At 29.9% G+C, this 25446-nt stretch overlaps 2 protein-coding genes across 2 annotated transcripts; one reads left to right on the top strand and one right to left on the bottom strand.

The window, feature by feature from the left end:
• The first annotated feature begins 9877 nt into the window (after positions 1–9877).
• LOC106764512 (EG45-like domain containing protein) lies at positions 9878–10793 on the top strand. The gene is made up of 3 exons (XM_014648791.2): positions 9878–10036; positions 10171–10450; positions 10549–10793. Exons 1-3 carry the CDS (start codon positions 9928–9930, stop codon positions 10553–10555), a joined length of 396 nt encoding a protein of 131 aa, XP_014504277.1. The 5' UTR covers positions 9878–9927; the 3' UTR covers positions 10556–10793.
• A 3417-nt stretch (positions 10794–14210) lies between these two features.
• On the bottom strand, positions 14211–18921 carry LOC106763959 (cucumisin-like). The gene is made up of 10 exons (XM_014648145.2): positions 18780–18921; positions 18560–18654; positions 18134–18225; positions 17805–18039; positions 17057–17579; positions 16881–16984; positions 16580–16801; positions 15777–15888; positions 15470–15683; positions 14211–15245 (listed from the first exon to the last, which is right to left on the bottom strand). The coding sequence occupies exons 1-10, from the start codon at positions 18861–18863 to the stop codon at positions 14716–14718; spliced, it is 2211 nt and encodes a 736-aa protein (XP_014503631.2). The 5' UTR covers positions 18864–18921; the 3' UTR covers positions 14211–14715.
• Positions 18922–25446: the final 6525 nt, after the last annotated feature.

Here is a 25446-nt window from a genome sequence, read left to right as displayed (position 1 = left end):
GAAGCAAAAGATTTTACTCAAAAACTTAACATAGATTTATTTGGTACCTTTGTTTCTATAACTAAGGTTTTCTCTCTTTGAGTATTGTTAGTTCTAACAGTTATTCATAAGTTAGTAATACACCAAATGGATGTTAAAATTGTCTTTTTGAATAGTGATTTGGAGAATAAAATTTAAATGACTCAACTTGAAGGGTGTGTTGTACTTGGTCAAGAGGATAAAGCATGCAAATTTTTAAAATCTTTGTATAGGTTGAAACAAACACAAAAGCAATGGCATGTCAAACTTTATAACGTGATGATTTTTCATTTAATGTTGTTAAACATGTGTACTCTAAATCTGAAAATGGTTATTGTGTCATTTTATGTTTGCATGCGGATGACATTAATCTTTGTTAGAACTAAATTGTTCTTAGGATCAAAATTTGAAATGAAAAATATGGGTGCAGCTAATGTGATTTTAGGTGTTAGAATAATAAGGAAGGGAGATAGTATATTGCTACCTAGAGACAAATACATTGAGAAACTTTTTAAAAAGTTTGAATATTATAACCTCAAACTAGTAAGTACCCTTTATGATGCTAACTCTAAATTAATGAAAAATAAAGAACATATTTCTCAATCTTAGTATGCTTAAATATTAGGAGCTTGCTACATTTGATGAGCTTTTCTAGATCTAATATTGCTTATGCAGTAAGTAGATTTAGTAGATACATTCAATGTCCAAATTAGGAACATTAGGATGCATTTGCAAGACTTATGAGGTGCTTAAGAGATTCTATGGATTATGCAATTGAATATAGTAGATTTTTTGTTGTACTAGAAAGGTATAATGATACTAACTAGATCTTTAATTCAAATGAGACAAAATTCACTAGTGATTATTCACACTTGATGGTGGTGCAATAAGATGGAGATAAACTAGACAAACAATTATTGCAAGATCATTAATTGAATTTGAATTTATTGCTCTTGAAATGACTGGTAGTGAGGTTGAGTGGTTGAAAAACTTCTTAGCAAACATTCCACTAGGAATGAAGCTAACCTCCTTAACAACTATAACTATAGCTAAAAACAAGAATTACAATGGAAAGAACATACACATACAATTGAGACATAATTTGGTGAAGTGGCTTCTAAAGGTTGAAATTATTTCCATTGATTATGTGAAGTCAGAACAAAACCCATGAAAAGAAATATGATTTTAGAGACATTGAAGGAAATGAGACTTAAGTCACTTGCAAACAAACAAGTGATGGTAACCCAACCTTTGTGATTGAAGATCCCATGAATAAGGTTCATATGGTTAAAAAATAAGTCACTTGTTAATTCTGTAACACTAAATTGATTTTTAATAAATTATGTTCATTCTTATGTTGTGTGTGAAAGTGCCAGAGATTGCACTATTGAGAGGTTGAACTTTGTAATTAAAATTCTAGGTGGTGTAAGAATTTTAGTTTAAACAAAGTTTTTAATGATTTTCATATCCCTTACGAGTGGTGTATGATTTGTGGCATACACTTGATGGAATCACCTATACGAGTATCGAGTGAGATTGCTTTTATGAGATCTTAGCATGAACTCTAGAACACTCATGAATTTCTCACACACACATGGTCTAGTAAGCACATCATAACAACAAGAATTGTGAGGGTGTACTGTGATTGATAAACCACTAAGACATATTAAGTGCATTTGGTTCATATAATTTGTTATACTTATTCTAGTCACTATATCTTATGAGATCCATGATTTTATTCTTTCAATCTTTCTCTTATCTTTTGCAATATGTGAGAGATTGTTATAAAACTTTTGTTATAAATGTATTACAAAAGACTTGTTGCCTTTTTTATGTTTGTTGAGCTCGTGTTGGTCGAGCTTATGTTGACCGAGCTTGTGTTGGTTGAACTTGTGTTAGTCCAGCTTATGTTGGTTGTGCTTTTTATTGGCCGAGCTTGTTTGTTGATCGAGCTTATTGTAACAAACTTGTTGTAGACAATCCCTCCTCCGGAATTCTCGAATAGTTGAAGTCGTAATTATTATGAGGATCATTGCTCACATTCAGTCGCAAGGCGCTAAAGTCTTCCGTGTGTCATGCAATTTAGGTTGTTTCAGAACCCTTCCTCCACATATAAATAGGTGTCCTTTGGTACCTTCAAGCATGGAACACACTTTCTTCCATCTCTTGTTACAAGTGGTTATTTCAAAGAGTAGAGTACCATATATATATATATATATATATATATATATATATATATATATATATATATATATATATACAAGGATCCTATAATTTTTCATCTATTAAAGGAAGGACAGGTGCACAAATCTACACAAATGATAATAATATCTAAATTATAACTAACACAATATTTGATTGCCTAATATCCGTTAATAGAATATTTGGCATATCTTAACACCACTATTCAAGTTGGTGCATGGATATCACACATTTCCAACTTGAATAGAGACTCATTAAACAATCTTCTTGAGACTCCTTTGGTGAGACCACCAGCACACCAAATACTGAGTCTGCTATTGTTCAATATATTTCGTTCTAACCGTGGTCAACCTCTAGTTAAATATGAACCAGACCTCCAAACCAAAGTTAAATATCCCATTAGTAAATATGTGTCATCTCATAGGTTATCTCAGTCATATACATCATTTGTATCTCAATTATCTTCAATTTATATTCCTAGTAATATACAGGAAGCTTTGGCAGATCCTAGATGGATAGAAGCAATGGTTGACGAGATGGCGGCTTTAGAAAAAAACAAAACTTGGGATTTGTGTCCATATTTAGGATTGGCTCACTTCCTACATAATGATCCTCAGACGATAATTTATCTTCACAATCAAACATACTAACATCATGATTATGCACTTCACTTTCATTATCTCCCTGAAGTGGAGAATCAACGTAAAAAAAATTCATGCTCATTAAATGTCACATCCATAGAAATATAAAATTTCTTTGATGGTGGATGGTAAGAACGATAACCTTTTTGAGTTAATCCATACCCAACAAACACACATTTAATGGCTCGTTCTTCAAGCTTTGTACGTTGATGTGGGTGTAAGTGAACATATATAACACATCCAAAAATATGAGGTGGTAAATAAACTATAGGTGGAAGGATACAATGATCAAACAACACATCAAAAGGCCTTTGAAAGTTAAGCACACTAGAAGGGGTTCAATTAATTAAATAAACAGCAGAACTCACAGCCTCAACCTATAAATGAGATGGGACATTACCATCTATCAAAAGTGATCTNGTCACCTCTAATATATGTCTATTTTTCCTCTCAACCACTCCATTTTGTTGTGGTGAATAAGAACATGTAGTTTGATGCAAGATACCTTTAGAGTTCATGAACTCTATTAATTCAGTCTTAAAATATTCCCCTCTATTGTTTGATCGAATAACCTTAATAAATGTGTTAAATTGTGTGATGATCAGATGATAGAAGGAACGAACCACATCACACACACCACTTTTATGTTTAACCAAATATACTCAGGTTATCCGAGTACAATCATTAACAAAACTAATAAAAAAAAAAATTCCATTATATGTAGATTGTGTGTAGGGCCCCAAACATTTGTGTAAATTAATGAAAAAGGAAAATCAGTTTTGTTATTGCTTAAAGGAAACACAACACGATTTTTTGCCATAACACAGGTTTCACAAAAAAAAATCAAAAATATTGTATTTATGAAATAATGATGGAAATAATTTTTTTAAATAACCAAAAGAGGGATGCCCCAACCGCCTATGCCACAACCAAATTTCTTTTTTGTTTTTATCTTGTATGTGATCATTCGCAAGACAAGCCAACCCTCTTTTATGGGTTTGTTGTGAGACATTTTCAAGATAATACAGACCTTCACTCTCTCTACACTGACAATCTTCTCCTTGGAATGAATGTTCTGAAAAAGACAATGGGTTGGGTAAAACAAGGCAACACAAGAATGTGATTTAGTTAACTAGCTGACGGAGATAAGATTACAGTTTAATTTAGGAACAAAGAAAACATCAAGAATTGATAAGGAAGGTGTGAGGTAGGGATGGCAATAATACCTGTACCCGCGGGTATCCGCGGGCAAAACCCGTTGCGGGTATTTAATATCCGCGGGCAAAAGGTACCCGTAGGTAATTTAATACCCGTTCATCAACAGATCGGGTACAAATATCACACTATCCGTATAAAATTAAAATATTTGGCGTTGCAAAGAAAGTAAAAGGTCACTTCTTCATTTTTCTTCTTCTCTCTCAGACTTCTCTTTCAAAGCTCCTTCCTTTCTTCTTTCTTCTTCTTTTTTCTTCTTTCTCAATATTCCTTTCCCTTCTTATTTCCACCACCTACCAAGAACCACTGTCTTCAACGACGCCTCACATTGTCGCTGTTGTCGCAGAGTTTGCAGCTTCTTCTTCCACAATTCACAACTTCGTCCATGGCAGCTTCTTCTTCCACCATTCACAGCTCCGTTCGCGGTAACTTCTTCTTCCACCATTCACAGCTCCGTCTGCGGCAGCTTCTTCTTCCATCATTCACGGCTCTGTCCGCAGCAGCTTCAAACGCGTTGGGAGCGACGGCGAGAGGCAAATCTGAGTCTCTTTGGTGTAGATCTATGATTCTTTAGCGTAGATCTGAGATCCTTTGATACAGATCTAAGATCCTTGAGTGCAGATCTGAAATGTTTTGGTGCAGATCTGAAATATTTTGGTGTAGATCAGAGTTTTGAAGTGAAGATCTAGGGTTTATAAGTTTTGAAAAACAATGGAAAATAGAGTTTGGATCAAAAATTGGATTTGAATAATAATACTGACACTTTTAACAGGTATCCAACGGATATCCACGAGTTGAAAAAAATCCACAGATTTTTTTTATGCGGATACCCGACGGGTAACGGGTACACATTTTACATGCGGGTCGGGTTCGGGTATCGTACTATCTGGCCCGAACCCGACCCATTGTCATCCCTAGTGAGAGGGATATAGTACATATTCCTTCAACAGGAGATGAGACCCCGTTGGCATTAATAATAACAGTTTTAGAAAAATTAGAGGAAAAGTTAGTAAATATATGAGGATCACAAGTCATATGATCAGTAGCACCTAAATCAATTATCCAATTACTACCCTTAGTAACAACAAAAAGATTAAGAGCAGAGTTAGATATACCTGACTTGGTCACAAATCCGGCAGCAGTAGAAATATAACTCTTGGAAGCCGCGAAAGTTCCAGAATCATGTTTCTCCGATTGATTTTTATCGGAAGAAGCCATCAAAAACATTCAATGCAAACAAGAAGCATTGATTCCAATATTGTAGAGGATATCGGTGTTTGGCTCTTGATATCATGTTAGAAGTGACTCAACCCTACAAAACCAACTTATAAGGTGAAGTTTGCACTCCACCTATATATGATAAATCTTTAATCGATTTGAGACTTTCAACTTCTCTCACTTCGCACCTCTTTAATTCTCTCTTTTCTTTTCTTATATTATCCTAAATATATTTAATCTTTTTAAAGTTTATTACTAATTCTGATATCCTAAAAAAATATTAAGAAGTTAATGTTATATTTTGAAAAATTTACACAATATACTATAGATAAATTTTTAAGAATAATTAAATATTCACGTCTCAGAAATTGGTTTTTGTTTATGATTTTTTCTATATCTACAACAATTTATATAAATTAATTATAACTTGTAAAAGTATTTAATTTATTCTTATGTATATATGTTTTTTGGATTTCTCAAAAACGTCATCCTAACAAGTTTGATTTATTATGGAATTTAAACAGAAAAGGTTAACAACACACGTAGTGTAGCAGCCGGAGACCAGCATCATGGAAAATATGGTCGACAACCCGTCCTATACGGAACTAATCGCATTCTAACTTATAGGATACGTATCTCTTCAAATCAATTCAAGTCGATAAATTTGATTTTATAAGCAATATATACAAATAAATGATTGTATATACACTACTTATATAATAATTAAAATAAGAAAATTAGTAATTTTAAATAAAAAAGTATAATAATTAATGGGATTTATATATTATTACTACTAACCAATTATATCTGTATAATTAATTCTCATGCTTCGAAACTCTTTCTGGTTGTTTAATTTATAATAATTCTAAATATGCATTAACATAAAGTTAAGACAAGTAAAAGTAATTCAACGATTTTTAGTAATGTAGAACGTAAATAAATTAATATCGACTTAAAAATGTTCTCATAATATTTTCATATTTAATACTCATGTTTCGAAATTAATAAAGACTTTTTAACCTCTTACAGTTTTAATTAATGTTTGATTGATCAATTCATAATAAATATAAAAATTAAACACCATTGGAAAATATTAATATAAAATTGTATATAAATATAATAAAAAAACATACAAGAGAGTTTTTCTTTTTTCTTTATCTAACCTTAATAAAAGAGAATTTAATTACTCTTAAATATAATTAAAAAGACATACTTATATCCTTAATATCCATCTAGCTAGTATAAATATGAAACAAAAAAGCATTAAAAATTAAACTTTAAATTTAATTTATCCTTACAAAATTAATTTGTAAAATGATATTTATAACTGTGAATATACTTTAAATATATATATATATATATATATATATATATATTTATTTTATTTTTTTTTCTAAATTGACGTGTTTTTTTATTTCTCACCAAAGTCATCCTAACAAGTTTGATTTATTATGGATTTAAACAGAAAAGGATAACACACGTAGTGTAGCAGTCGGAGACGAAGAACCTAATGGAAAATATTAAACAATCCGTTCTCTGCGCAACTAATCGCGTTGTAACTTATAGGACACGTATCTCTTCAAATCAATTCAACTTAATAATTTTGACTTTATAAGTAGTATACACAAATAAATAATTATATATACACTTATTATATAACAATTCAAATAAGAAAATTAGTAATTTTAAATAAATAAAAAAGTGTAATAACTAATGGGATTTATATATTTTTGCTAGTAACTAATTATATCTGTATAATTAATTCTCATCCTTCGAAACTCTTTCTTGTTGTTTCATTTATAATAATTTTAAATATGCATTAACATAAAATTAATACAATTAAAAGTAATTCAACGATTTTTTAGTAATGTAGAACATAAGTAAATTAATATCGACTTAAAAATGTATCAAAATTTTTTTTTCCTCTACAAATTTCTTCACTTAATAATTTTTCTTTTTGGCTTTCTCCACCACTTTATCTTTAAAAACAAAAACACTAAAAATATTATTTGAAATGTGTGATTTATTGATGGTTTAAATCTTTTTTGGTCCCTAAATTAAGTTTTGATGTCAAACCAGTCCTCATAACAGCACTTAATAAAGAACAAATCACAAGTTTTCATACTTAAGTATCCAATATTTTGTGATTTGTTAACGGAAGGTATTATGAACAACAAATCACTTAATGAAAAACTTGTGATTTATTAACGAATAGGACTTATTTGATACATTTTTCATATCATAGGGACTAAAAGTTAACATTTTTAAAAGCGGAGACTAAATTGAACATCAAAACTTAACTTAGAAACCAAAAAAGGATTTAAACCATTTGTTGATCATAGTAACATATTTCAAGAACTTCGCAAAATTGAAAATTTTTGTGATTTTAATTCATCTCGTAAATAAATTATTTAACAAATATTTAAATTCAAAATATTAAGTTTACTAATTCATTATAAACGACCTTACGTTGAATAGATTGGATTAATTGAAACATCCTTCACAAATATTGAATTGTAAAATCCTCCGTGATAAGGAATGTTTTACTTCTTTCACATTTATTAAATCAAATGGTTATTTCAACGATAGTCCTCGAGAGGAAGACAGAGAACGTATAAGTTAATTAATTAAATTTTATTGACTTTATTAGTTTCACTAGTTCCTTCTTAAATGTTGTTTCCATTTTTTTATCATAAAAATGTTGTATATCCATTTTTTTATCAGCAAAATGTTGTATTCATAGTTTTTCATAAGTTTATATGAATTTATACCAACTTTTTAAACAAGAGTAAGTCTTTTACAATTATTCGGGTGTGCAAGTGTGTAAAAATTGAAAATGAGAGGCATACTTTTTTATGAAATCATAAAAGGTTTTCTTTTTATGAAAATTAGAAAACAAAATTTTTAAAAACACATTCCTAAATGAGTTTAGAATTTTAAAAGAGTTGACACCCTTATATTATAATTATATAAAAACAAACTTTTGTTTTCCTATCTTTAAAGTTATTAAATATTTCTTGTTAATATATTAATTTAACTTGTTTGATTCAACCTCTTATTAATTAATAAATTAATATACATAAATACAAACGTTTATTTTGCTCTAATATTTGGCTGTGCTTTTTATTTCGTAATAGATTATCATTTGAAAGCTTAAAAACGAAAGTCACAAAATATAAAATGATTATGAAAAATATAATTTTGAAAGATTGAAAAGAATAGGAATTCTTGTTCTATTCAAATAAACATATGCTGTAAAGTTTAGTCTATGTTATGTAAAAAAACTTATATTATGACATTATATTGAGAGAGAGAGAGAGTCATATTTTTGACTTTTATTATTTGTACATGGTTGATACACTTCAATAATCTTATTTAATATATTTATTTTGAGTAATAAAAAATAAAATAAAAAATTAAACAAATTTGCATAAAATTTAAGAATTAACCTTCCACTAAAGTTTATTTTCTAAAATTAGTATAGTAGTGAGTTTAATTTTCAATTAGATATTATCTTCTTTAACTTTCAAATTTAATTGAGTTATAAATTTTCAGTTTTATCTTCTTTTTTCAAATATCCATGTAGAACTTCAGCACATTTCTATCAGAAAAAAATTTAGTCAAGTCATCGGAACCCTAGCTCTTTAATTAAAGCACGTGCATCCTAAATAAGAGTCCGGCGGCTACATGCAGGAACATTGGAAAGGTACAATCCAACATAATTGAAAGAAAAAAAAAATGGAATGTAGTCTGATATACTAATATTAGAAAAAAAAATGTTAGAATTAATTCTTCGATTATCTTTAACAAAGTTGATATTTACCATATTTCCAGTTAGGGATTCTAACAAAAATAAATATTAAATGTAGAAGCACCAATATTAGGGTATCTTAGATTTCATTTCATTTTTCAGAAATCTTAAAATTAGTAATAATTAAAAATTTGTAATTGTATTCAATGCTTACTATACAAGTTATATAAAGCAAAAAAGTTATCGAGAAAACTACTTTATAACCATTTAGAATTGTTAAAGGATATATTCATATTAAAATAAATAAAATATGCATGTTTCATCTCTTAAAAATAAATATTTAAATAATTAAATGTGTATGTAATCACTAGTTTTATATAAAATTAAATTTTGTCTCAAATTTTAATATATTTTGGTATTTAAATTTTAAAAATAATAGACATATTCTTTTTAATTTGAGTGTATCAAATTTTTTTGATATATTAAATATGTTTTAAGATAATATTTAAATTATTCTAATCATTTTGATATATTCAAATTCAATTAAGTTTAAAATACCATTTAAATAATTTTCTAATTTATAAAAATGTTATTAAATCAAAATCAAAATCAAAATCAAAATATATCATTGAAAATAAATTAATTTCAAACTTTTTCATATTAGTTTCCACAGTAAAAGAATAATTAAAAGAATAATTAATCTATATTTAAAAATTATTAGAATTGTTAGACAAGTCAATTTGATTTTGTATATAGTTTTCCAAAGAAAATGTTACGAAACTGCCTATAAAAGGGTACTGATATCATCCCATTTGAAGCAGAACAGAACACATTCTCAAATTACTTGGGAAAGGATTGAAGTTCACATTACCAAATACCACGATGGAGAACAAAATGAGCGCAGTGTTTGTGATGGGGCTTGTCTTTATAAGCCTTATCTCAGTTACATCTGCTATTTCTGGAACTGCAACTTATTACACAGTTTACGAACGTAAGTAGCAGCCGCTATTCGTTATGCATTCTGCAGAATTCCTTCATTTTACTATCATATAAAATGCATCTTTACCATGAACTTGTGTATATGTATCAAGAAAAAAAATTTAGTCTTGAAACTTCACTTTGCAGCTTCTGCATGCTATGGGTACCAAGATCAGGGAACGATGATAGCTGCTGCAAGCGACGCAATATATGCGAACGGAGCTGCATGTGGTCAAATGTACAAGATCACGTGCACAGGTGCCACCAACCAAGGTGTGCCTCAGCCATGCAAGGGTGGCAGTGTTACTGTGAAGATCGTTGATCGTTGTCCTTCCCCAGGTTGCCAAGCCACCATTGATCTCTCCCAAGAAGCTTTCTCCGCAATCGCTGACCTCAATGCTGGAAAAATTCAAATTGAATACAACAAGTAATTAATAACAACTTAACTGATTTGCATCTCCTTCAATTTGCTTATTTATGCATACTACTAACTTTGCTTCTTTATCGTTTGTTAATTATGTTCAGGGTGTAAAACTCCTAGAAGATCGAGATCAATAACTCTGCAAGTGCATGAATTGACATTCTAATGTCTATCACTGAATAAATTTCAATATATATATATATATATATATAGGATACGAATAACTTGCATCAGAATGAGATGTACATTCCTGTGTACAATTTCAGTTGCTGTATCAGTAAAGTAGTATTATTTCTCTAATTGTAAAAGCAACCAGTAAGATGAAATGGAGATAAAGTGCTGCATAAAATGAGTTTTGTTTTGATTGGTGTGTTGAAATTGAAGTGTAAGACTTATTCATATTTTGAAAATCAGAAAGGAATCTCTTAACCATGTTTTTCTACCATAACTGCTTAAAACGTGACTTTGACGGCGAAATTGGCAATTGAATTCGGCTAATATTGGCGACTTTCGGGCATTTTCTGATCTCGGATTCGCCGCCGGTAACTTCTCCTATTAAATTGTAGGATTAGGAATATGAATAGCTAAAACATTTCACCCAGTAAAATTCACAGCACATATAAAATAGTTATTTTCAAATCAATATATTCTTATAATTGTAGAGGTAGTTTAATTGTTCTTTTATTATTGGGAGAGGTAAATAGCATCTATATTTATGAATATATGCTACGTACTGGTAGTAATTTTTTAAAAATATTCATTTATGAATTAAATCATCAAAGCAAAAATTATTGTTGAAAAAAACAATAAAAATAGACGAATTGTTTAGAATTTAGTTTTATAAATTTATCTTTTTTATTTACACTTATAAAATTAAAATAATTCTTATTTGCATTTATATTTTCTATGAAACTTATTTACATTTATTTTCTAAAAAGATTAATGTTTATTAGTGAAAAATGTAGTTTAAGCCAACAATCTCTCCCGTTTTGGTAGTGAGTGGAATTTGTCGTGTAGGATAAAACAAAATAGAATTTACAGTCCTAAAAACTGGTGGTCCTAAATTCATTAAATATAAAAATTATTATGAAAAAAATGTATATATAGTATACATTAAAATATCTGGTGATAGGTGATAGAAATAAGTTTGTGCCTCATTGTAAAATTGTAACAGAGTAGGTATAAAGAATAAGTCTAATATAAAATGTTGATAATGAATTTTTAACATATTTATGATGGATCAGCTCAATGTTACTTGATCACTACCGTAAAAGTAATTTTTTCCTATGTTATTTTTAATTTTTTTACGTTAGAGTCATCTTAGCTGAAAACTTCAAATTAATGTTAGTATTAATTTAGTAACGAGTATTACAATAGATATTCAATCGGCGTCATTCTTAACTAAAAATGAAAAACATTTTACATCTATCAGTGCATTAACAGATGTCAAGATTATGATATAGTCTCGTGTCCTTTGATTTTTGCTATGCTTTTTTTTTTAAGTTTTGTTTATATTTTGTTCAAACAAAAAAAGTAAAAAATATTCCATCATAGTTCAAGAAAAATTCAGCAGAGATTATATATCAAACTAAAGCTATTAACACAAATGTAACTACTAACATTAAAGCTATCAAAATTAAAACCTGTTAAAATAAAACTAAAACTTTCATATCTTAGATAGTTCTTAAGAAAAATATTAATGTTACCGTGGATCCTAACTCTTTTGTTCTATAGTAGGTATATTGGTCACTTCTGTCTTATCTTCTTCATTGTGACATTTGCTATAAGTGATGAATTCTTGATTTATTGGAAAAATAACACAACTTCATTATGTATGATACTAATGTTTAAAGTTTAATGTGATTTGTAATATATGAAAAGTATATATTTTTACCTCAATTCGTTCTTCTCTAATTCTTGTTCGAATGATGGTTTTTAACCAATACATTATATAATAACCATATGTCAGTGAATTTAGCTGCTTGTTACACTAAACATGACAAAGAAAATAATCACATATCAATGTCATAAATTGACATGCAAAAATTAATAACTTTAAGATGAATGAGTTTCAACTTTTAGATATAGTACTTACCCACAACTCTAATTAAGATGATAGGTTAGTATTAATATAACCAAGTAGATGAAATGAAAAAAAAAAAAAAAAAGTAACACTTACGTTTATAACGTGGATTTCAACTCAGGTTTCATATTCTTGTGTAGGGAACAATAACATGCAATTATGCATTGTCTTGATATGATGACCATTAGTTGTCAATGAGCCCCACATGAATCACAAATAATTAGTCAATTAATTAGCATTACTTCATAAAATATTACATTTAGTAACACTTACTCATTAATGTATGGCACAAGATACATTTCTCTTCGATTCAGACATTCATGTTTGCAAATAAGTTTGTTTATTCTCAAATGTGTTTCGAGGAGATTGAATGGTTCAAGGTTCAATAAATCCATACAAGAAAGTATGACCTTGATCCACAATGGCTGTGTCCATATACCTATAAAAAGACAATTAAGTATATAATAAAAAATAACAATTCCAAGATTTAAATATGGACGACAATGAAAATTATTACATGCATAGTTGTAAGATTGAATATTCAATATTTTGTCCCCATCAATGACCTCTAGTGCATCATTTAGAATAATGCAGAATGACACATGACACTGGAGGCCAAAAACTCTTATAACTCTCATTCTAGCTCTATTGGTCCTTTATTCAACTTGTTTAATTCTTTTATGAGCTTTCCTAAAAGATCACACTCTGCTTCTGTCATGTCATCATCTTCATGAATAATAGGTTAACACATGACATGCATCTTAGGACAAGGGAACTAAAATAAATGTTTTCAAAGATATGGATAATTTATTTATAACATGTCACATAAAAGTAATAAGAATAACAATATACTACCTATGGTGGACCAAAGTATGGCATGATCAATGTTTTAGGCTAAGCTATAAATATGCCTAAGGCCTATCCTACAAAATGGATTTCTGAAGTTGGCATAAACACTCGAGTATGGGGATCTCGAACTTCATCAATTGTCATACATAAGTAGTGGGATGGTAGAAGAGCCCCATGAGTAATTTGTCCTCTTTCAAGTTGTCATCTTATGGCCACTACACGCAGGAGATCTCCATCAACCAAAAGTTCATACTGACAAGTGTAGTGGGTATGATATACACCAGAGTATGAGTCTTTGTGTTCACACAACATCCTGTTGGAGCTTCAGTGGGTAATCCCATATTCTATTGTCGCATGAATAGAAGTTTTTCTTCGAGTGCTTGTTATTGTTATTGGAATTGTTCCATGACGTGTTGCTTCCATAAAGTGTTGCTCCATAACTATCATGTATTGGTTGATTCTTTCCTCCATTTAGAGCTTCATATTCCTCAAGGTCTCCTGACTCAAGGATTTGTTACTTTTTTATGGTGGACAAAAGTAATCTCGAAAACCAATTGCACCTCCATGGCCATGCCTATGACCTAAGTGCTTTGACTTTCCAATGGCAGTTGTGAGTATATCGTCCCAACCATGACTAACAAATGAACCTTGAGTTTGTTGCTCAACTAACTCATCTTGAACCACATAATGAAGTTTAATAATAAACCTTGAGTGATCACTTATCCAACAACTAGCACAAACTAATTTACAAACATATTGAATGAAAGCATAAATAAATATATAAGAAGTAGAAGTACAAAGAGTTAAAATTGATTACATCAAAGCTCGACACGAGAGAGTTCAGGTACTCATAGAATATTGCAATGCAATCACAACAACAACATATAGACATAAGTTTTACAATGAAAACACTTATCTCGAGCGTCACAAACTCATTCTGCTTTACTACTACATATTTGATCCTTCACTTAATGCTTAAAATGAGGACACGAGATTTGTATTTATAAATTGTTCAAGGTGGTGCTCATCTTCAACTTTGGCGCTTGAGCCATCGAGATTTTATTCCAGATCTTTCCAAACCGTCTTTCTTAGGACTTAAGTTGCACATTGGGCTTAAGTTGTAAAAGTTACATTTCATATCTTCCAAAGGTGCATGCCTGAGAATTCCTCCTCATGAGGGTTTGCTTTTATGACCTAAGCCTCAAGATTTGGTGCTTCAATCCCTTGAGATAACTTCTTCGAAAAAGAGTTTTCATAGCTTAATTGCATTGATTTCTTCATGATCTTACAAACATCTGATTTCAAATTATTCCATCTTATTTCACGCACTTAGAATCGATCAACTGTCTACAGACCCATACACTACAATTGGGCTTCTAACTTGATGATTTCCATCATCCCAAATCAAAGAAGCAGAGAGTATTTCTACATTAATTCTCCCTTCAATTATCAAATNAAATGATTTTTTCTGCCCTATAGATGTGAAGGAAAGAGTCCTGGGTTTCACTTGAATATTTAACAAAGATGGAGCAATCACTCTGGCTTTATACGTAGATGTTTTGGATCCCACATTTGTAACGGTTCTTCGGAAAGCACTACTAAAATCTGAACCATTTACAAAAAGTGCAAAGGATGGGAGGTTTAATTCATATACAGCTTTCTTGCTTGCTTGTCCTTTGCAACTACTATGATCTTCAGTNAGGACTCGAAGCTCTTTATCTGTGTATCCTTCTCCACACAAGAACTTTACATAATCTGCTTCACTAATATCATACACTAAACCAGGATTTGCAGCCTTAGAAGGATTAATAAGCCCAGCTCCATATGCAAATTCAGCTTCAGGATTAAGAGTGCGACTCATTGGAATAGCTGTCAACACAGTGCAAAACATATATATGTCATGTCACCTGAAGTAAAATTTAATTCACAATTGGTTATTAAAATATTAAGTATCAATTAGTCTAATATAAATAAAAAAAGTTAATTAAAAATAATCTATATATATTTCCCCATAAAAAAATTCCAAACAATTTTTGTTTTTAACTTTTTCAAAAACACTTGAAAATGCATATTATTAGTAGCAAAGTGATTACCAGTGGTCATCAGTGCAGACTTGATCATGGCAGGAGACCAATTGGGATGAAATGATTTGACATATGCAGCTGCTGCAGTAGCATGAGGGCATGCCATTGAAGTGCCTGAGATTACATTATATAGTACTTTTCTTTTGTCACCTTTAACATCTGAAATTGGGTTAATTGGAGACCATGCAGCTATAACTTCCACTCCAGGAGCAGCAATGTCAGGCTACAGTATTAATAATTAATTCCAATGAGAAGTTGATATTGGAAAATGATAGATTGATCTGGATTATATAGCACACAATATGTAAAGTTATACCTTTAGAGTATTTGGTGTGATTGGATTTGGACCTCTTGAGGAGAATGAAGATATGAAAGGGATTAGTCCATCGTTTACTTCTTCACTCTTAAATATCGTGGCTGTTGCATTTCTAGTAATTGGTAGAACAATAAATGAGAAAAGCTTGAATTTAATATTTTAAATTTAATAAATAAATAAAATGATTTCAAATTAGTGCTGCTAATTGTAAGAAGGAAAAGGAAAAGAAAAAAATTGTTATATATATTTTAAGTAATGGTATGATGACACATTTTCACATTATCAATGGTCATAAAAATGTATATTTTTGTATTTATTTAAGAAAGGAAAAAGTAGAAAATAAGTAAAAGTAGTGTTAAATGTAAAAAAAGTTAGATGTGTCAGAATATTTTTTATATATTTTATTACAACGACAACAGTGATCTTATTTATAATTTTGCTTTACTATTATAAACTTTAAATATTATATATATATATATATATATATATATATATATATATATATATATATATATANCTACATCTTTTTTATCTAATAATGAGAGAAAGAAACTTGAAGATAAAAGTGGATACAATCATTTTAGCATAGAAAAGTGTATGTCTGTGTGTGTGTGACATGTTAGTGAGAAATATACTTGTGGCCATAATAATATAGTCAAGACAAAAGTGGATGCAACCATTTCAAAATGATTCGCATGTGGTCACAGTACATTTTTCTCAAAAGCATAAAGGGTTGAGTTTGTGTCTGTCCTGTCGGTAAGAATTTAAAAAAAAGTAAAACATGTATGTATAAACATATATACCTGTTTGAATTTAAATAAGAATGTATGAGTCTTTGATCCCACTGAGTAACCTCCAAAGCAGGCAAGGCATATGCTCCGGGCAAATCTTTAGGGTAATTATTTCCAAATATAACACCGGCTGCCCCAGATAAAAACCCTACATCTTCTGAACTCTGAATGCTTTCACACAGAACAATCTTTCCCTTTACTGAATGTTTATCCAAAGAGTCCTTTACGCAAAACCTGACCAATTACTAACGTATAAAAATTCATTTTTTTCCATTTTCCTTAAAGAAACTTAGAATTCATTTGCTGAAGATACCTGGATGTCGAGCTGTTATGTCCACCAGCAATATTAGGTACATCTCCACCATATACAAGAGGGTACGGTTTTCCCTTAAGATCAAATGTGTTGATCGAAACCCCCTGCATATATACACTAATCAATAAAACTAAAGCCTTTATTTGAATATTTGAAGTTAAGATTTCAAATGATACCTCATATACTGCGCCATTGCCCAGCTTCACCTTAGTGACAATCTTTCTGTCGAAAGCGCTTGCAGCCACAGAAAGTAACCATGGTGGATAATTTGTCATTGAGGAAAGACCTGGACCCAAATTATTGGCAGAATTTGAGGTTAGTATCCCTTTTTTCATTGCATGAAAACTTCCTATATTATTTGAATCTTTGAAATACGGAACGTAGACTACTNCTCCCAGTCCAGTTGAAATAGAAATTACGTCTACTCCATCACTGATAGCTTCATCAAATGCTGCAAGGGTGTCNGCATCGCCACANCTTCCTGTCTTCCAACATACTTTGTACACAGCGATTCGGGCAGACGGAACTCCTCCACGGGCAGTCCCTGAGGCTAAGCCAAATACACTCACCGAGTTAACCGAGTTTCCAGCAACTGTGGATGCACAATGTGATCCATGACCTTCTGCATCTCTTGGAGATATTATATCATCTTTTGCGAACTCTTTCTCCAGATTGAAGTACTTTGCGCCAATTATTTTGCTGCAAAAGTAATCACTCACTTTAATAAAGAATCTACCTTTTACCAAGCTAACATATCCAATTACTGTACGCCATTCATGTCGGAATATGAGATTGTAGTGAAAGTGATATATATTAGGAATTAAAAATTAACTGATGTTAGATAAATATGATAAGTGAGATATAAAGAAAAGAGAGAAAATACAGTAGAAAATGAGAAAAAGAAGAGGAAGTGAGTCTGATTACTTGTTGCAGGTAAAGTTATGACATGATCCTTTCCACTTGGCCGGTGGAGGACCAAATCCTTTGTCACTGAAGCTCTCAGACTCCGGCCAAACACCACTGTCTATTACTCCCACAATTATGTCACTCTCTGAGGTTTCTCTATTAACATTCTGGGGAAACCTTAAGAAGTTCCACGACCTTGTCGTGTGAAGACGATTCTTGCCGTTTGGGAAAACAGAGACAACGTTCTCCATTTCTGTTGCAATTCCAAAGTAACAACACTGTGCTTTATCTTCCATGAACATATTAATCATGAATTTTAGAGAGGTAGAAAGGAGATTATATAGCACCTTCCATTCTTTTAGCCTCCTCTTCTGTTAACTTCAGGACGAACGCATTGAAGTTCTTGTAGCTGTGGATTACAGCTTCGGGTTTGAAATCGCTGGAAGCAAGCACGTTTGCATAGTTAATCTTTCCGTATATAACCAACAAAATCAATCTAACTATATTCCATTATTGCAGTGAAGTTACTTTATTATGTAGCAAAGATAATTAAACTGGGCAATTTTCAGATCCTGTGAACTAAGGTTCCGACAGAAATTCCATGTTAACGTTGGAAGTTATTGGAGCGGGACTTGTCATGAACGAGAATATGATCACCAAACATGAATTAGAAAATAGACATATATATATATATATATATATATATATATATATATATATATATATATATATATATATATATATATATATACGTGTGTGTGTGTGTGTTGAACCTGCCAAGGACATTTTGAGCCATGGTGGTATGAAGAGAAGGTACGGAAGCGAGGTCCATGCCCTTAGGGTGATCACCCATGTAGACAATGTAAGTCTGCGCGGAGAAAAATGATATATCATATTAAAGGAGTTGAAATTCATGCACCATTATCGTCTAAATAAGCTAGTTAGAAACTAAAACAAGGAGAGAGAAATATAAGATATAAGAGGATATTTTGCCTTCCTATCATTGTTGGAATGTGCAAGTTCAACCATTGCAATGCAGAGAAGAATGAAAAGAAGGCATGGCCTTAAAGACACCATATTTGTGATGAAATGCGTAGCAGAATTTGAAGGGGCTCACATAAATTTGTGTAGATGACTGTTCCAGCAAAGAGTATTTATAGTAGGAGAAAGTGAAGCATTCATGGCTACTATAATGAAAATGATTTTTTAATAATTTTTTTTTGACAATTATTTTATAACTTAATTTATGATAGTTTTTATTAATCGTTTCAAATATATGGATCAATTAAATAGTGAGATATTGTTAAAAATTTATTAAAAAAAATTGTTAACATCATCGTTTTTAACAAAAATCCAATACCACACACTTCATCATTTTCACTCATGAAGCATTCCCACCAGTATTTTACCAACCTTGGTGGATGTTTACTTTAATGACATTTTCACATTGTTATGTGGTGGAAAAAGATAGCACCAAAGGAAACAGAAACCTATTTTTTTATTTTAAGAAAAAATATATGATATTTATTTTTTAAATTAAAATTTTCTTTTACATTTATTATTTTAAAATTATACATGTAATTCAATAATTTAAATAGAAGTTACATTTAACCACAGTGCTCCTGTTTCAAAATTAAATTTTCCGTCAACGAGTGTGATTCTATGTATTAAGAGGGATGATGCATCATTTTGTTACGGAATGAATCACTTATGATAAATTAAATGTATAAAGTAAAAATAATAATTTAATATACATAAAAAAAGTTCTGAGTTTCTTATATTATAAACTCACGTTTTGTTTGTGCAATAACAAAAAAAGTTGTCTTGCAAGTTGTAACTCATGACAATGAAAAAGTGTTGCGAATACTGTCTATTGCATAAGATAAAAGATTTTTATATTATCTAATCTAGATTCCTATCCTATATTTTCCATTGTTGAGAGTTTGCTTCCTTGTGATTTTCGATACTACCGAAAAATTACTATTGTATCCTTAGATTTACACAATACCGTGGATAATTTTTATCAAAATTACGGAAAAATCCTAATTTTTGTCAGGTGTCAAAACACTAAATTGGGTTAATAAAGTATTTTACTAATTATCATTTTTCTTAGTTATATAGTAAATAAGTTTGATTTGATCTCTATAATTATGTTCTATTATTTATTTTAAAAAAAATATCATGTAAATGATAGACATACTTTGATATCTTATTCTAATTAATTAAGATGTTAGTACTAATACTTAACATAAATTTAAAAAAAAATTAAATATAAAATTATTAATTTATACTTATAAATGACATGGATACATCCTTTAATAAAATTTTTAATAACTTTATTTAGAACTTTTAAAAGTACCTTCTTTTAAGCATTTTTTAAAAAGGATTTTAGTTCTAAAAAATGATTCCTTTTGTTCAATCACAATATTTAATACAAAAAAAATGTTTTTCAAAATACAATATGACATAGGGGTCACCAAAAGAAACTTTCTTTCTCATAAAAGAAATCATAAATAAAGGGCACTGGACGAATTTAACTAATATTGTTTATGCCAAGCCATTATTACTTTAGATAGTCATTAAAATATAAAAACAGCATCTTGCACGTTCTTATAACATTAATTTATTATTTTTTTTTTTTTACAGATCTAAGATCGTGTGAAAACCCCTCATGTGCTACTTTTGCTTTTGGACAAAAATAAAAGTTCAAACTTTAGATAAGAAATCTTATCTGTATTATTTATGTTTTTATTTCTATTCAAAAAGTATACTTGAAATCAATATTAACTATATAAAATTAAATATTATCATTCAATTTAATTTTAAATATTATTATTATTATTATACTTATAAAATAATTGTCGAAAACTTCATGTCCCACTAACCATACATCATTGAATATAAAACATGAAAGGGAGATCGAAATGATCAACATAATATGAAAGTGAGATCGAAATTATGATTATACTTATAAAATAATATGTAGCCCTTTTGAATGCATTTTTTGGCAAAATTTTGAAACTGCATTTTAGTTCCTCGTGTGGCATCGCAATTTTTTTATGTATTCAGGCAATAGCCAGAGGGAAGAAGGAATGACACTTTTTTTGGTTTGCTGCAATCCAATAAGATAGTGTTTTCACCATAAATTTACCTGTCATATTAAATTATTTAATAGGAGTAACATGATGTTTTTATAACATTAAGAATTAGCACCTGTATAGTCTGCCATGTTTACATCTGAATGAATACGGCATGCACCAAGCATTGCCCCTAAAACTATGTCGTTAGAGTAAATTATTGAGATTAATTATTTATTGTTAGAGTAAATATACTAAATTCAATATTATTAAATACAATAACTAATTTTCTAATATTAGTTGGTTAGTTAATTTAGTCTGAGGTACGAATAATATTTTAAAAACCAAGTGAAATAAAATATATAAATAATTTGATATTTTAAAAAAATATATTACTTCTGAAAAAAATACTGTAAACTCTTCAAACATTAAATATATTTTACTAATTCATGGCAATCAAATGACATTATGTAACTAATCATGTTGGTAATGTGAGATGGAAAATGACAACCATAAATGAGGCACATTTGTTAACCAGGAACTAGTGTTGTAAAAACATTTATTTTAGCATATTTAATTATGAAAACTTAACAAACCTGTTGTTTAATTAATTAAACACTAAAATATCAATTTTAAGTTTACAAGATCAAACAAAATCATATTGTAACACATATATTCACTATAAAACAAATCACAAATCACGTACAAAGTAATTTTTATTTTTATATTTTAAATAGATATTTAAATTATCTATTAAAGAGATTAGAAGAAGAAAAAAAAATATTATCTTTCTCTATTTTATCAAATACTAAATCAAAGGCTATATCAATGGAAAAAATCAAATGGCTAAACGGATAACTAAATCAAACTGCTTATATTCAATTTTCTACTTGTTTATAAATGTTGCATATTTAATTATATTAAAAAAATAATAAATTCTAATATATAACGTAGTAAAAAGTAATATAATACTTCATCCAACATAAAACGAAATTATTTTTAAATGCAAATGCAAGTTTTAAAGTCATCATACAATTAAACTTAACTAATGTTCACGTAGACTACCGTCACTAGAACTATCTACTCCATCATTTTCATCGCAAGGATGCTCAAAAAGGTTTGACATAAGATTTTTTAACTGGATATATTATAGAACAAGTTTCATATGTTGTTCTTGTTGACGTATGTTCCTTCTATTGCTCATTATCTTGTATCAATTACGTCATCTTCTTTTCAAATGTTTTATCATTAACTTTCAATCACCATTTACTTTTTGAATATTTTTACGCATTTCTTTTATTTGACGAACCATTGAAGCTTGGTTGGTATTAGAGTGAGCACATATAGAATGAGTATACCTTTTGTTCAGGATACCAAGTCTACACACATCATGTGTGTTTTTATTCTTTTTTCTACTTTTTATAGCCATTGATTTTCAGTCGTTGTTTTAGTATTATACCAACTAATTTCACTAACAAACAATTTGGCTACGGTTTCGGTGACTAATTAAGACTTATTGATATTGATGGTTAATTTAGTCATAATTTGTTACTACATTATTTCGGTGGCTAAATTCACTAGCTAAATGATTATTTTTTTTCTAGTAATGTAAGTTATGACGTCATATATTAAATGACTAGATAATCTTATATATTATCTCTTCTTATTTTTTATGCTTTTTATAAAACATAAAAAGAACTTTAGAATTTTTTTAGAAAAGTCATAATTATAATAAAATGAAACTTAATTAAAATAAATTTTATTTATAAATATGACTACTTAAATAATAAAATAATTTATTATCATATAATCATATTTATAAAAATAATCCACACTCTTAATTATTTTGAAGTCCTCACATTCGTGCGCCTCTCCATCAAATATTAGGAAGTTCGTGCGTCTCCCCATCAAGTATTATGAGGTTTGTGCGCCTCTCCATCAAATATTACAAGGTTTGTGCGCTTCTCCATCAAATATTATGAGGTTTGTGTCTCTCCACCAAATACTATTAGGTCTGTGCACCTCTCCATCAACTATTATGAGGTTCGTGCGCCTCCCCACCAAATATTATGAGGTTTGTGCACCTCTCCATCAAGTATTACGAGGTTTTTGCACCTCTCCACCAAATATTATGATGTTCGTGCGCCTTTCCATCAACTATTACGAGGTTCTTGCGCCTCTTCACCAAATATTATGAGGTTCTTATACCTCTAAAAAAGAGAGGAGTTTCAATTCACAAGGTTCATACACCTCTCTAGCGAACCTCGTAATATAACTTATGATATAAGCAATATATTTTCTTTCATTAATAATTTATGTCCTTCATACTAATACATAAATGTCAACATATAATACTTTTATACCGATAATATATTTTTTTGTATAGGACAAGATGTACGTAAATCAAAATAAAAAAGATTTTTATTCCATTACATATTTATTTTATTTAATCTTCTATGTTTTTTTGTGTATGCTTATTATGTTGAGAGTGATGCAAACAAATGTTAGGTTAGAATGTTGGGTGGGTCCTCTTCTTTTTAAGATGTAGTTGAAGTTATCGTGTGATGATTTATTTTTATTTTTTAGTAAAATAAAGAAATTTTTCTTTTTGGAAGAGAATTCTTTTTTTTTCTTCTATTTATCTAAGATACTTTTGGAAAAGGAAAAAAAGGAGTAAAATACAATATGTCAATTTAAAATCTTCAATTGCAAAAATAATAAGGTGTACATGAGTAGGTTAATATTAATATGATATTAATATGAGTAGTTTAAAAAGTGCTCATTCTCCCAACTCATTCTCTTCCAACTCATTCTTTCTCTCGCTCACACAGAGAAAATATAGTTCATTTGGGTTTTTCCGTTCTTGCGTTTTGTTTCTTTTTTGTTTGAAAATGTATCAGGCTATTGCTCACAGGACTCGAAGCAAGAAACCTTCGTTGGTTTGTGGTAAGTTGACAATGGGTCGGAAAAGAAGAAAGGTGGATGAAGATGATGATGAAGTGATTTGCTTGGGAGATATGAAGAATGGTTTCGTGTATTTGGGAGAGACTGAAGATGATCATGATCGTTTTGTAGCAGCTATGAGAGCTGATAAAGGTGAGAGCTTTGATGATGATGAATACGACCCAATTTTCATTTTGGCACCAAAGCAAAGTTTTCATCCTGACACCAAAGAATTTAAAAAAAAAAAACACACAGTTTTCATCCTCGCACCAAAAGCCAGTTTTCATCTTAGATCCAAAGCCCACTTTTCATCCTGCCACCAAAGTCCAGTTTTCTGGCATGCAAGCCTAGTTTTCATCTTGGTACCAAAAAAAAGTGTTATGAGATTCGTCACCTCTTCATCAAGTATTAGGAGGTTCGTGCGCCTCTCCATCAAGTGTTACGAGGTTCGTGCGCCTTTCCATCAAGTATTACGAGGCTCGTGTGCCTCTCCACCAAATATTTTGAGGTTTGTGCACCTCTCCATTAACTATTATGAGGATACCAATATGTGAGTGCTTGAACACAGAACGTATATTGTCCAGGATGTTACTGAAATGTTTGTTAAAGACCAATTCTAGTGATCTTTTATTATATTTCTCAATCTTAATTTTTTCTTACGCTGTTAAATTTTATGCTCATTATCCAAAGTGAAATCAAAATGTCATCAAGAGTAATTGTCTTTGATAAATAATTTAAATTGAATAACGTGACACAAATTCTCTTGGAAGAACAATACTTGACTTATTCACTGTATTACTTATAATGATTTGGTATACTTGCCAAAAAGTTATCAAGATTGGAGTGCTGACACAAAGCGGCTTGTGTTAGCCTTATACAAAAAAGAGGTTACATTTTAATATTATATCTTTCCCCATTTATTTATTTCTTTTTCAGTTAATATTATAAAAGCAGTTAATATTCTCAAAGTGACCCATTTTAAATAAAAACTGTTTTCAAACGTGTGTGGGTGTGCCCATGATTCCCGTAACAATCTCTTCTAACGTTAAATACTCTGTGATGGTTTTTGGAGTACTACAGAATATAGAAAATTTCATATCAGGTCACTGAGCCTACTCTTTACTTCATATACATCACCATCGTGTTTTAAGAGCAAGGGTTCAGAAACCAGAAGTTAGGCAAGCATACAACAATGGTTGGAGGTTGGTCTTTCTGCTTTCGCTTTTATTCTTGTAAATTTGAATATGATTAAATGTGCTTGTTTAATATATTTAGATTTATTGAATCTTCAGTATGAATCTGTTATTTGTTTTTACATTTGGTATCAGAGCATGTTTATCCTCCGCCTTATCTGGTTCACTCCTCTGTGCGTATTATGTTTTTCTTTTTTATCAATTGTTTTGAAACTGGAGTGATGAGTGCATATTTATGCCCACATTTATGTTTTAAAATTGAAATTTTTGATGAGATATTTGTGCTTAAATAATTGATTTAAAGTGAATTTGTGACAATTGGATTTATTGGGTTTGGGAATTAAAGATGCTTAAAATGTGATTTTTAGTTGCATAAATTATTTTGGATGTTCTAATGTTTATTTGCACAGCTGAAGTTAAAATTTTATTCATTTAAAACATGAAATT

This window comes from Vigna radiata, chromosome 6 (genome assembly GCF_000741045.1).
Source record: "Vigna radiata var. radiata cultivar VC1973A chromosome 6, Vradiata_ver6, whole genome shotgun sequence".
NCBI lineage: Eukaryota > Viridiplantae > Streptophyta > Magnoliopsida > Fabales > Fabaceae > Vigna > Vigna radiata.
This window is presented reverse-complemented; position numbering and strand designations above follow the sequence as displayed.

Bases quoted from the DNA above. Each gene is read 5' to 3' on its own strand.
- LOC106764512 (XM_014648791.2), top strand. From the start codon at position 9,928: ATGGAGAACAAAATGAGCGCAGTGTTTGTGATGGGGCTTGTCTTTATA. The intron at 10,037-10,170 runs GTAAGTAGCAGC...TTCACTTTGCAG, and splicing joins TTATTACACAGTTTACGAAC to CTTCTGCATGCTATGGGTAC.